Raw genomic sequence first — 14,595 nt, 5'->3', positions numbered from 1 at the left:
GTATATACTCGAGTATAAGCCGACCCGAATATAAGCCGAGGCCCCTAATTTTATCCCAAAAAACTGGGAAAACTTATTGACTCGAGTATAAGACTAGGGTGGGAAATGCAGCAGCTTCTGGTAAATTTCTAAATAAAATTAGATCCTAAAAAAAATATATTAATTGAATATTTATTTACAGTGTGTGTATAATGAATGCAGTGTGTGCGTATGTGTGTGTGTATGAGTGCAGCGTGTGTGTATGAGTGCAGTGTGTGTATGAGTGCAGTGTGTGTGTGCATGAATGCAGTGTGTGTGTGCATGAATGCAGTGTGTGAATGCAGTGTGTGCAGGGCCGGTGCAAGGATATTTGCAAAAAAATGTTGCCGCCCCCTCCCCCCCCATATGTCCTGACTTCCCCTCCTCCTCCCTCAGTGGTCCTTACCTCCCCACCCCCGTGTTCCTTCACTCCCCCCCCCAGTGGTCCTGACTCACCCCTCCCCTAGTGGTCCTTACCCTCCCCTCCCCTAGTGGTCCTTACTTCCCCCTCCCCTCCCATAGTGGTCCTTATCCCACCCCCTCCCTCTCATAGTGGTCCTTATCCCCCTTCTCCCTCCCATAGTGTTCCTTATCCCCCCCCATCCCTCCCATAGTGGTCCATATACCCCCCCCTCCCTCCCATAATGGTCCTTATACCCCCCCTCCCTCCCATAGTGGTCCTTATCCCACCCCCTCCCATAGTGGTCCTTATACCCCCCTCCCTCCCATAGTGGTCCTTATACCCCCCCTCCCTCCAATAGTGGTCCTTATCCCCCCTCCCTCCCTCCCATAGTGGTCCTTATCCCCCCTCCCTCCCATAGTGGTCCTTATACCCCCCCCCTCCCTCCCATAGTGGTCCTTATACCCCCCTCCCTCCCATAGTGGTCCTTATACCCCCCTCCCTCCCATAGTGGTCCTTATCCCCCCCCTCCCTCCCATAGTGGTCCTTACCCCCCCTCCCTCCCATAATGGTCCTTATACCCCCCCTCCCTCCCATAGTGGTCCTTATCCCACCCCCTCCCATAGTGGTCCTTATACCCCCCCTCCCTCCCATAGTGGTCCTTATCCCCCCTCCCTCCCTCCCATAGTGGTCCTTATACCCCTCTCCCTCCCATAGTGGTCCTTATACCCCTCTCCCTCCCATAGTGGTCCTTATACCCCCCCTCCCTCCCATAGTGGTCCTTATACCCCCCTCCCTCCCATAGTGGTCCTTATACCCCCCTCCCTCCCATAGTGGTCCTTATCCCCCCCCCTCCCTCCCATAGTGGTCCTTATCCCCCCCCCTCCCTCCCATAGTGGTCCTTACCCCTCCCCCCCTCCCTCCCATAGTGGTCCTTATACCCCCCCTCCCTCCCATAGCGGTCCTTATACCCCCCTCCCTACCATAGTGGTCCTTAACCCACCCCCTCCCTCCCATAGTGGTCCTTATACCCCCCCCCCCTCCCATAGTGGTCCTTATACCCCTTTTTTATTTTATTATTAATTTTTTTTTTATTATTTTATTTCTTATTTTATTTTTTTTTATTTTTTTCGTCCCCCCTCCCTGCTTGATATATGGCAGGGAGGGGGGCTCTCCTTCCCTGGTGGTCCAGTGGCAGTTCAGTGGGGGGGAGAGGGGGGCTGGCAGAGCTGTACTTACCTGTCCTGCAGCTCCTGTCAGCTCTCTCCTCCTCTGCGCCGTCCGTTCTGCTCTTCTGTCAGCTCCCAGTGTAAATCTCGCGAGAGCCGCGGCTCTCGCGAGACTTACACTGGGAGCTGACCGAGGTGCTGAACGGACGGCGCGGAGGAGGAGAGAGCTGACAGGAGCTGCAGGAAAGGTAAGTACAGCTCTGCCAGCCCCCCTCTCCCCCCAGTCTGTATTATGGCAATGCAAATTGCCATAATACAGACTCTGACTCGAGTATAAGCCGAGTTGGGGTTTTTCAGCCCAAAAAATGGGCTGAAAAACTCGGCTTATACTCGAGTATATACGGTACTTCATTTTCTTGGAGTTGTTTCCTTAGCTGCTGTTGATGTTCTTTGATATCTTTTATAATGTTATTGATCTCAGATCATCTGAGATCATCGCTAGTATGCAAGGTTTAGTGTTTCCGGTCTGGTAAAATAATGAGCCTGCTCGCTGTGTTATAATCAGACCGCATCCTACATGCTCTCCTCCTCCGCTCTTAGCACCGTGAGCGAAGCCAGATGTTACGTCATCGCTCCCCCCCCCCTTGTTCAACAAATTGTGTTTTAATAAAACCAAACTGTGTTACAAGCTGTGTTACAAAGTTATGATCAATGTTTTAACCCCGCCATCATAACTTTGTAACCCCATTTGGTTGTAGTAAAATACACTCTTTCAAGTTAAACTTAATTCATATTTGTTTTCATGGAAAATAAGGAAAGCTCTTAGTGACCCCATAACTAAGAAATTTGAAAACAAAGTGTATTAATACATTATAATATAATATTAATATAACTAAATGGTGTTACAAAGTTATGATGGAGGGTGATACATTAGGATATATATACACTGTATACACACTTCTCTTAAAATACCCTACACTTAGAGATTTCTAGGAATTCCAAGTTACCCTTTTAAGGCTTAGTGCTTTATTAATTCTTAATTCAAAATATCCAAGTATAAATTGCATTTAAAATATGTTCAGCTAATGCATTTACAGTGGCAGGAAAAAAGCATGCAAACCATTTGGATCTAGTTGGTTTTCTGCATTAATTGGTCATAAAATGTCAATCTCATCTTCATCAAAGTCACAAATATAAACTAACACAATGTGCTTAAGTTAACAATCAGAGATTTATAATAGTTTGTCTCTTTATTGAACACATCTCATTAAACATTCACAGGGCTGTGCAAAAAGTGAACACTTCCATTTAATAGCTCCTCTTTGGCAGCAATAATCTCAACCAAGCGTTTTTGGTAGCTGCGGATTAGAACTGAACAATGTCCAGGAAGATGGAACATGTGCAATCTAGGAAAAAAAATATATGCAATAGTGTAGAACTATAGACTCTATAGTACGCTGGTGGTATTATTGCACTCACAAGATATAACTTGATTGCAGGCTCATATGGGTTTCTTTAAGCAATGTAGCCTTTGGTTATTCTCTCTTATCTCATATGTACATAGGGAAGAGACAAAGAAATAGAAACCTAGTGTACCAATTTCAGAATAAAAACACCTTTAATTATATTGCACTTAGGGAGTTGTGGTCTGTCTTGTAAGAAAGCCATTTAATGTGTTTCAAAGTTGTAGGGCATTTTTTCCTTTAATAGCAGCCAATAAGGCTATTTTATCCGTTTGGCATCTTAAGATGAGGTCGCAGGGCGCCGCCTTTGGAGCTTGCAGTGATTTGGCGATGCGATACACGCCATCAAACGGGAAGTGTTTTGCTTGTTTGACGGGTAGGAGTGAGTGCCTTATGAAATGGGGGGTTCCTCCAGTGATACCGATTCTGGTACCCCCTGATCTTAACATTCTTCCTCCTGCCCCTGTCATCTAGCAGATTAACTTGCCTGGTGATAGTGGTCTGTGTAGTTTGCATCTGGGTAACTGTATCTCTCAGTGCGTTTAGATCATGTCGCAGGTCTCTCACCTCCCCTTCCGCAGCTTGAGTGCGAGCTGTCACCACCTGTACCTCTGCAGCGAGCCCCTTCAGGTCTGCCTGCCACATTTGCTGTAAGTTGTGTTGGAGTCCAGCAAGCATGTTCTGAATATCCTTGGTCGCTGTGGCTGATTATCCTGTGGTCTGTGGATTTTCTCCGTCTGTGTTGGCTGTGGCCATGCTGTGCACGGAGTTCTCATCTTCAGACCTTGTGGGTGAGGCGTCCATGGTGGCCCGGGTCGGTGCCGGTGTAGGGGATTGTAGCATGATGCCTATGTCCCGTTGTGGCTGGGGTGTGCATGGGGTCAGTTTTTGGGACACCTGTTCCACTTCTTCCGCAGTGTTGTGAGCCCATCTCGATCCACGCTGCTAACTCTCCGGCCAGATCATGCTGGCGGGCACTTGCACAGTAGGCCCCAGTGCCTTTGATGCAGCGTTTGGTGCCCGGGGTTTGGAAGAAAGGCATCTGCAGATTTAGCAGAGTGCCCTGAGTCCGTAGTTTGTTTCAGTCAATGGGCTTTAGTTTCACCAATAACACTTGGATTTCGCTTTGGGTTATCAGAGCTATTGGAAATGGCCACTCCTCCGGTGCACTGCAGGCTCCGCCCCAGGAATGTTTTTTAAGGCAAAGAAGCAGAATATTCTGCAATGGCAGAGTCAATCGCCTGATCTCAACCCAATTGAGCATGTATTTCACTTGCTGAAGACAAAACATAAAGGAACACTATAGGGTCAGAAACACAACCATGTATACCTGACCCTGTCGTGTTAAAACAACTATTTAGATGGCTTACCTCCCTTAAAGGGTAATACACTTTTCTTATTTCCAGCCTCGGGTGGGTTTGCTAGTGCTGGCCCCATTCCAATTGTTTATCTCAGCCAATCCAATGCTTTCTCAAAGCAGTGGATTGGGCAAGATCATCAAGGAGAATGGGCGAGGGCTAGGCAAAATGACGGTTTGGCCAATCAGCATCTCCTCATAGAGATGCATTGAATCAGTGCATCTCTATGGGGAAAGTTCAATGTATCCATGCATAGCGAGGAGACGCTGAACGACAGTGCTGCATCCTGTGCATCACTACCCCAAGAAGCACCCAGGAGTGGCCACTGGAGGTGTCCCTAGGGAGCAATGTAAACACAACTTTTTCTCTGAAAAGGCAGTGATTACAGCAACAAAGCTGCAGGGAATGATTCTACTAACCAGAATAACTACAATATAGTATATAGTCTGGTGATTATAGTGTCATTTTAAGGCACAAAGATAGCTTCAATAAAGGCCTGGCTTAAGCATCACAAAGGAGGAAACCCAGCGTTTGATATCTATGTGTTCCAGTCATTGCCTGCAAAGGATTCTTGACAAAATATTGAAAATTAACATTTTATTTATGATTGTGTTTGTTTGTCAAATTACATTTGAACCTCTGCAATAAGTATAATGTGTATAAAAATGGTTGCAATTCCTAAATGTTCCATACAATATTTTTGTTTAACCTTTTCAATTAAAGCTGAAAGTATGAACTTCAAATGCATCTCAGTTGTTTCATTTCAAATTCATTGTGGCAGCATACAAAGCCAAAATTATGAAAATTATTTTAAAAAGTGTCTCAATATTTCTGGACTTAACTGTAACTGCAACCCACACCACCAATCTCGTTTTATTAATTGGACACCATGTTTGCCAATTTGCAACTCTAATTAGCTTTTGTTAAAAAAAACACACTTTTTCCATGCTATATTGTGAATATCTGAATTGACTGAAGTAAAATGTGATTATCAATTTACCACAATTTATTAATTAACCTCCTATTATCATATTTAGACTTTATATTGAGACTTCATTAAGATGTAATTATTGTTTTCAATGCTCCAGCACTGAGACATGTTTTATTCTAATTCCTATAAAATTTTACATGTTTAATATTATTCAATATGTTTTACCTTTGAAGAATGGAGAGGGCTTCTTTTGTAGGCATTTTCCGGAGAAATAAAGCCTGTATGTACACAGATATATATCTCTCTGTCTGCTGGTTCATCACTAAAAATTCAGTGTATCCTTCTTCACAGGGGTTGCTATCCCTATAAGATATAAGAATGTTTTGTAATTTCAGGTAAGATTTTTTTTTTCTTTACATCTCAAGTGAGTATAGGGTAGAAGGAGATAAGTGGATTGTATACATTTTGCTATTTAAAAGGGATTTATTTAGCACTAGACATGTGCATTTGGATACTAAATAGCGTCATAATTTACCTCCCAAGTAATTTACACAATTGTCCAAATTATTGCACCAAATTGGGGAGTTATCTAGTAAACAGGTAAATAGGTAATTCCCAAAGCACCCAAAGCACCCAAACCCAAAGCACACCAATAGTAGTTGCATATAAGAATACTTTTATTCATATAATGAAACAGTAAAATCATGCAAGCAAAGTGCAAGTATACATACAGTACAGGCATGCAAACAGTATGGAACATACACATAACCACATGAACCTCAATATAAAGTGCTCATAATATAAACCCATATATAAATGTAACCACAGGCATACTGACCTAAAGCAAGAGATAATAAGTACCCATTTGTCTCCAATGTCAGACTCCGAGCCTCCACCCTCCCTTTCAGAAGATTCCCCCATCATGGAGTATAAAACACTGGCTCTTATGCAGAAGACTTTAAAGGAATAATGACAATTATGAGCTACATAAAGACAGCAGTGCACTGGGAGCCTTTACTGACACACTAGAAGGGAAAATTGATAAGTTGTGCATTGCCTACAATGAGAGGCGACCTTTATGGTTGACCCTAGAGGAAACTAACCTCAGGCCATTCACCACTCACTAGCTGCTATGGGTTTCTCCAGATATTCACCCTCTGACCATTAAAATACTTCAAAACACTATTTTCTCCCTATCTATATGGCATAAATGGATAGGTAAACTCATAGCTCCTATGCATATATTAAAGTTAGCCCTTTTATTAATCCTGCATTTGTATTAGCCTTCAGCAGAGGTTGATAGCAGGTATAAGACAGGTCCAACAACTTATATCTAACTCTCACATCAGCAATTTACCAGAACTTCAGGTGGAGTTCCAACTATCTTCCAGGGAGTTATTTACATATCTCAGAATCAAAAATATCTTGCTCAACCAGGAGGTGTCCTCGCAAGACCGAGACCTATCTCAACTTGTCCTTCAAATGTGTCAAGGCATATAAAGTAATAAGAAGCCATTGGTCATATGTTACTTTTCATTGGCATGTGTCTCCACACTGCCTAAGTTACCCAATATGATTAAATGGGAGTAGAAACTTGGGCGGTAGTTCTCACTCAATAAATGCTAGGCTATTTCTCTAATTAAAAGAGTGTCTCTAAATATAAATCACTGGGAAACATGCTACAAACTCCTTAACAGATGGTATCTAGTGCCGTAGACATTGACGCAAATGTTTTCCCTACAAATCTGCCCAGTGCTGGAGATGCTCTGGGGATGTGAGATCTTTCTCACATGTCTTCTGGCAGTGTCTGGTCATTGTGGAGTTCTGGAAACATATCCAATCTCTTATTCGGTCACCAATATTGACCTCCCTGAAATATTCCTACAAGGAATGTTTTCAACCAATCTCATGGGTCCAGCCGGTGCTGCTAGACTATGCATTGCAAGGCAGTGGTAGTCCACTGCCTCACCCTCCATATCACTGGTGCTGGAGTCATTGAACACCACATACATGTAAGGTCAGAAAGTGCAAGAGAGTGTGGGTGACATGGGAACAAACCTATACAAAATTCACTGGTATTAAATAGAAGGAAGTGTGGACCACTGGGGATATCCAACATTAACACAACCTATTTAAAACAGTCTTACACAACTCAGGGCATGCATGTTTCTATTTTTCCTTCTTAGCAACATGTGAAACTATAAACTGGCTGTAATTATTCATGATTGTATAATGATAGACATTGCGGTTGTGGACGTTATATTTTAAGTTATGTGTTACTGCGAAAACGTGACAAAAAATGAAACATGAAAAAAAGTACAGTGTAAGGTATCAAATTACAGGAATCTACTAAACAGCACCCTAATCCCACATAAAGGCAATCCCACATAAGGGTGCCAAATTAGGGCGCTAGCTACTAAACAGTGTTATAAATTGATATCCTAAGTATGGCAATCCCCCATAAGTGTACCAAATAAGGGGTGTTATCTACTAAACAGCGCCCTAATTTGGTATCCTAAATAAGGTAATACCACATAAGGATACCAAGTAAACATCACCCTATAGGGAATGACAAGCATCCAAATTTTGGATGTTTTCAAATATTTTGGGGCAAATTCCAGTTCGTTCTGAATTAATAATTAACACATTTTAACAAATAACAAATTAACAATAAACAAATAATTAACAAATTTAAGAATTATCATAACAAAAAAGAAAATTTACCATTTCCCTGCCCCCATGCACATGTGTATTTAGCATTGTTTAAATTTTTATAGTTACATAGGCTGAAAAGAGACATTTGTCCATCAAGTTCAGCCTTTCACATTTGTTTTTTGCTGTTGATCCAAAAGAAGGCAAAATAACAACCATTTGAAGCACTTCCAATTTTGCAACAAACTAGGAAAAAATTCCCTCTTGACCAGAGAATGACAGTCAGATTTATCCTTGCATCAAGAAGCTATTACCCTACAGTTGAAAACTTATATAATTGAATATTATGTTTTTTATTTTATTACCTATTTTTTGTGTATTTATGTAGGACCACAAAGAATAAATTCTGAGCCATGATATGATAAATTAATTATGGCATTTTGGGAACTCCAACATGTGAATGAGGGGCATGGCTGGGTTGCAAACCAGGTGAGCTATCGGCGGTACAATGATGATGGTTTTTATCTGGAAGGGTTCTAATTTACAATAACTGGAGAATAATATTATCCACAAATTTTAATGAACACACGGTAGAAAGCGGATGTCAATAATTTTATACAGTTGGATAGTTGCCATTTTAACCCTTGGCAGCCGAATGTACCAAAATCTAAATTCCTCAGGATTAGGAGGAATTGTACTGACTTGAAACTATTTAATACCCAAGCTAATAAGGCTTAAAATAACTTTTTTTGTGATTTTAATAAGGCCAATTTTAAAAAGTGACTGTATTTTAAAAGATATTTTACCGGAAAGACCTCAAACTGGCTTCAATGCAGTTGTAATTTATTCTACATAGGTAGAACATAATGTACACTACTTACAAGGATTGAAGAACATGTTAGAAACATTAAAAAAGGTTACGACAAACATAATTTATCTCTCAATTTTAAAGACCATCATAACAACCCACTGGAATTAAAATTCTGTGCAATACAACTGGTATCTATAAATTGGAGAGGTGGAGATATTGTTAACAATCTGGGACAAGCAAAGATTAAGTGGATTTCTAATTTGAACATGTTGAACTCCTAGGGCCTTAATGTGGATTTAAAACTTTGTCACTTTTTAAAAATAATATATATATTTCCTGGTTAATCATGGCAGCATCAATTATGGGTAGCACCACCCTCACCTGGATAAGGACAGGAAACAATTAAACAATTAACTAGACTGTAGGCATAAAAGGTTCCTCCTCCCTCTATACCTCAGTATTTTTTCTGTCCTCAGTCGGACAACAGAAATTTTATTCTGATTACTTTTTATTTTTTGGCCACATCCCATGTTTACCGTGGGTTTACCAAATGAAGTTCAGCCTCTCTTCAACTGAAGAACTCAGTAATCAGGCTGCACGGGCAGAACTACGTGAGTTGGGTGTGTTCAGTTTACATACTGTTCGACAAGAAGTGGAAAGCTGGATTCAAATGTCAATCATGGTATCAGGGGTTCGTATTCCTTTCATAATACCTTATACTGATACTAAATTATTCTATATGCAAGGGTCGGTTATCCTTAAAAATTCCCTTCCATGAGTTCCCCATTTATGGAATTGGGTTTCCGCTCTTTTTCCATATGAGGCAAAGTATTTTGGAGAAGCAATACTTGGTGTATTAGACTGCAATAACAAGCATTTTTGCCTTAATTTCATTCATTAGTTTCTTTTGTCAAACAGTGAATTCTGCTTGGTGGATGGCTGGTACATGGGTTTGGAGTCATGGACCATCTGTATGTTTTACCCGCTGCTTTTAAGTGGAGTAGCATTAGTGGGGTACAGGCTGTGTGGGGCTTCTCTCCTGATCTGCTTGGTTCTCCGTTCTGAACATTACTTTCGTTTTCGCGTCATTTCTGCCAAGCCGCTCTGAAGTCAGCGTGGAGCCTCAGATGATGACAGCATCAACAGATTGTTACGGCGAGCGCATGTGCATTCTGGGGAAAAAGAGTTTAACTTTCAGGTAGAGGTAGTCTCCGGGCATGCGCGTTAACGTAGTAAGTAGGATTTAAATTCTACCGTGTTGTTGTTCTGGTGCTCGTTTGTTATTTCTGCTATTAGGTAGTGCTGCCCAAACAGTTATATTCTGCTTGGAAGGTAAGAAAAAAAATTTTATTAGAAGTTTTTCTTTATTCTTACATTTGGTTACACTTTTTATAGTAAAAATTGCAAATTTCTTCTTCTTCTTAGTATGGCTTCTCCCTCTGCCTCCAGACATTCAGAAAGAAGAAATAGGTAAGCTAATCTAAAAATATATATATAATAATTGAGGGAACTAAAAAGAGTGCCAAATGGGCCAGTAATATATTTATATATGGCCTTACTATTTTACAGCCCCATCAAAGCACTGGGATCTTCTCCTAGAAAACATAAGGAAAAGACCAAAAGATGTATAAATTGCAATGGGATTTCTATGGAGGAGAAGAAGTTGTGCAGGTCATGCTTATTGGATGCTGCTGGAGAAAGCAGTAGAGGGGATTCACCTCAAGAAGATCTTAAGAAATGGATTTCCCAGGCTATAGCTGACAGGTTCAAATCCAAATCAGAAAAATGTATCCCAACTAAGCATTCCAGACATGAATCCCAGACTTCTGAGTCTGAAGATAATTTGGATGGCTTATTTGTCTCTGATGATAAGGATGATGAGATGGATCATTCTTCTAGATCTTTGGATTCTAGATCAGTGGAGAAATTGATTTTGTTGCTGAGGAATACTTTGAAGATTCCGGAAGAAAAATCAGAGGTCCAAGAATCTAATAGGTATTTTGAGGACCTAAGGTCCAATAGACCAACTTTTCTGGTTCATTCGACTATTCAAGAAGTCATACCTCAAGAGTGGAGTAGACCAGAGAAAAAAGCAACTCTGAAGAATAAGGCAGCAAGTGTGTATCCCTACAAAGGTACAAAGGTAATTACTTTACAATCTTTCTGGCTCCAAAACCTCTAGGAAAATGGAGATTGATTCTGGATCTAAAGGTCTTAACCACCAATTTAAAGATAAAGTAGTTCAAGATGGAATCCATTGCCACTATGGTATCAAACATAAAGAAGGGAGATTGGATGACTTATAATTCTGAAAGACGCGTATTATCAGATCCCCATTCACCAGTCCCATGTAAATTTTCTGCTTTTTTGGATCTGTGGAAAACACTTCCAGTTCAGATGCCTTCCTTTTGGACTAAGTCTGGCTCCAAGGACCTTCTCAAAAGTTCTTATCACTTTGATTGCTAACCTACGTTTACAGAAGATCGAGATATTCCATTACCTGGACGACATACTTATAGTGTGATCCACTATCCAAGAGGTATTACTTCATACGCAGGTGACTATGCACTGTCTTCAGGATCACGGATAGATATTGAACCTAGAGAAGAGTTATCTGGTTCCATCTCAACAGATCATTTTCCTGGGTGCTGTAATAAACAGGTGTCTAGCAACGGTAACTCTGTCTCCAGAAAGAATAGTAAAGATTCAGGAGACAATTGTGAACATTCAAGCGCATCAGTTCCTTTCTGCAAGAGATTATATGAGCCTCTTGGGGTCCCTGACATCTACAATAGGTCTAGTGAGATGGGCCCATTGGGAGACTCAACCTATTCAGATGGAATTTCTGAGGCAATTCGACAGGGACAGATCCAACTGGGGTCAAAAGATTTTTCTTCTCAAGAATACGAAAGATCAGCTGAAGTGGTGGACAAACCAGAAGAATCTTTGTCACGGTTACCCTTTAGACTTGTTGATAGTCACGACAGATGTCACGATAGATGTGAGCTTACAAGGATGGGGAGCCCATTTTGGGTCACTATGGAAACAGGGACGGTGGTCCAACAGAGAAAGAAAGTTGCACTCCAATCTGAGAGAGTTAAGAGCAATTTACAAGGCATTTAATGGATTTCTCCCTTATGCGAAGAATGCTTGGATTATGATTCAGACAGACAACAGGGCAGTGGCTTCTTATGTAAACCACCAAGGAGGGACCTGAAGCAGACTTCTCTTGAAGGAACTGACACCTCTTATGTCATTGGCTCAGAAACATCTCCAAGGTCTAAAGACAGTGTATCTACCAGGGCCACAGAACTTTTGGGTGGATTATCTAAGCAGATCGGTAGTCATGCCAAGAGAATGGAAACTTCATTCAGAAGTCTTCAAGTCAATAACTCTTCGCTGGGGCATTCCCCAGATCAAGTTGATGGCATCTGCTCGGAACTCGTAAGTAACAAAGTTCTCTCATTTCACCCAGACCATCAGTCAGTGGGACAGGACGCTCTGTCACAAGTTTGGGAATTCGATCTGGGGCATGTGTTTCCTCCCCTACCTATCATTCACCGCCTGGTGAAGAAAATGTGGAAGGAAGAACGAGTGGTAATAGTCATAATTCCAGTGTGGCCAAGGAGACCCTGGTTTCCTCTTCTGTGCAAGATGTCTTTGGAAACATACTGGCCGCTGCCAAAGAGGATCGATCTGTTGAGTCAGGGTCCTGTGCTCCAACCCAATCCTGAACAGCTGAGATTGGCGGACTGGCTTTTGAAAGCGAAAGACTCCTGCAATCAGGATTATCTGAGGCAGTGACTGATAATCTTCTGCAGTCTAGAAAGCTTTCTACGTTCAAGTGCTATCACTGTATATGGTAGATGTTTAAATCTTGGACACTCTCCAGGGGAGTGGATTTCTTGCACCCTGATCAGAACCATATCCTGGAATTTCTACAAGCTGGCTTAGAAAAAGGTTTAAGTCTGAGTACTCTAAAGGTCCAGTGTTCTGCTCTATCGACCCTATGTAATGTTTCATGGGCTTCTAATCCCTTGATTACTAGATTCTTTAAGGCTACTCTTCGTATCAGACCACCTCAACCAACTATATGCCTTCCTGGGACCTTCCTCTAGTCCTAGATGCCTTGTCTGAAGCTCCCTTTTCTCCTCTTGAAGAGTTGGATTTCAATTCTCTAACATATAAGACACTCTTTTTGCTGGCCATTACTATGGCTAGGAGAATTTCTGAGATTCGAGCACTTTCTTGTGATGTAAAGTATACTCAGTATGACAGAGTGGTATTATAACCTAAGCTGGAATTTCTACCTAAGGTAGTTTTAGATTTTCATCTGAATCAGGATTTTGTTCTACCTTCCTTTTTTCCAATTCCATCCTCAGAATTAGAGGTCAAACATCATCATCTGGATGTTAGGGAATATTTGATCAGATATTTATCAGTATCTCGTCATAAGACAGACCATCTGTTTATTGTTCCTGAGGGCTCCAGGAAAGGTGAAGCTGCCTCTGCCTCTACCTTACAAATATGGATTTCCAATATCATCATGAAAGCTTACTCTCTGAAAGGTCTATCTCCTCCAGACAAGGTTAAGTCTCACTCTACTAGGTCGTTGGCTACTTCATGGGCTAATTGGGCAGAGGTTTCCTCTGATGACATCTGCAGGGCAGCAACTTAGTCTTCACCTATGACCTTCATTAAACATTACAAACTGGATGTGAGCTCTTCTACCACAAAGTTTGTCAGAAGTGTTTTGGCCTCTGTTACTTTTGTATAATAAACTTGTGTGTTTTTGCAGTACTTTTGTGTGTCTCTCCCCATCCCACCTTTCTTCTTCTTGTGAGCTTGGGTATTACCCATAAGTGATACTGCCATGATTAGTCAGGAATATCAAAATTTTATTTCATACTTACCAGTAAATTTATTTTCCTGGCTATTTATCATGGCAGCATCAGGTACCGGACCGGCATTTTATCTGAGCTATTAAATTGGACTGAGGTATGGAGGGATGAGGAACCTTTTATGCCTACAGTCTAGTTAATTGTTTCATTGTTTCCTGTCCTGATCCGGCTGAGGGTGGAGCTACCCATAAGTGATGATGCCATGATAAATAGCCAGGAAAATAAATTTATTTATTTAAAATTTATTTAAATTTAAGTATGAAATAAAATTTCAATAACATATCCTAATATTTAGTCATCTATAATAGATTTTTGATAAATCTTGCACTACCTTTCTGCGGCCTCCCATTTGTTTTTATATATATTTTTTTATTTGTGTTTTTTTTTAAGAAATTTGTGTTTTAAGTTAAAAAAAATGGTGATTTTAAAAAAAATTGGTGTTTTTAAAAAAATGTGTGTTTTTTATAGTCTATTTATATATATAATATTATAAAATGTTGGCTATATATTATATTTTATAATGATTTATTTCTCAATTTCAAATAAGCCCCTCTATATTAGTATTGCAACAAAAATATGTGTATTATCCATTTTTTTCCTTTTTTTAATTGAGAAAATTTAATTTTTTTCCCCTTTTTCCACTCTATTCATTTTATATATTTCTCTTTCTTTTTCAATAACTATATAAAAGCTTTAGACATTATCTTATTTAATTGCATATGCTGTTATGATCATAGATTTATATTTATTTTTTCCCTCCCTTTTCTCCCGCTTTATTTCTTATTCATTCCATTAATGTTTTTAAAAGACTAAAAATCGAGCGCTGGAGGCGCAATGGATTATTGACTTTGTAGTCTGTGGATTTAAATTCACATTTGCGAATGAGAGCGTT

The 14,595-nt window shown here is 40.5% G+C and overlaps 1 protein-coding gene across 1 annotated transcript in view; it reads right to left on the bottom strand.

The window, feature by feature from the left end:
- LOC134586252 (dynein axonemal heavy chain 5-like) overlaps positions 1-14,595 on the bottom strand; it is a 260,789-nt gene that overhangs the window by 205,405 nt on the left and 40,789 nt on the right. The window contains exon 14 of the mRNA XM_063441744.1: positions 5,565-5,702. Coding sequence (XP_063297814.1) covers positions 5,565-5,702 — 138 coding nt within the window. The remainder of the gene's footprint in view (positions 1-5,564; positions 5,703-14,595) is intronic.

The sequence above is a fragment of the Pelobates fuscus genome, chromosome 2, assembly GCF_036172605.1.
Source record: "Pelobates fuscus isolate aPelFus1 chromosome 2, aPelFus1.pri, whole genome shotgun sequence".
NCBI lineage: Eukaryota > Metazoa > Chordata > Amphibia > Anura > Pelobatidae > Pelobates > Pelobates fuscus.
The sequence above is the reverse complement of the archived record's forward strand: the minus strand, read 5'-3'. Positions and strand labels throughout refer to the sequence as shown.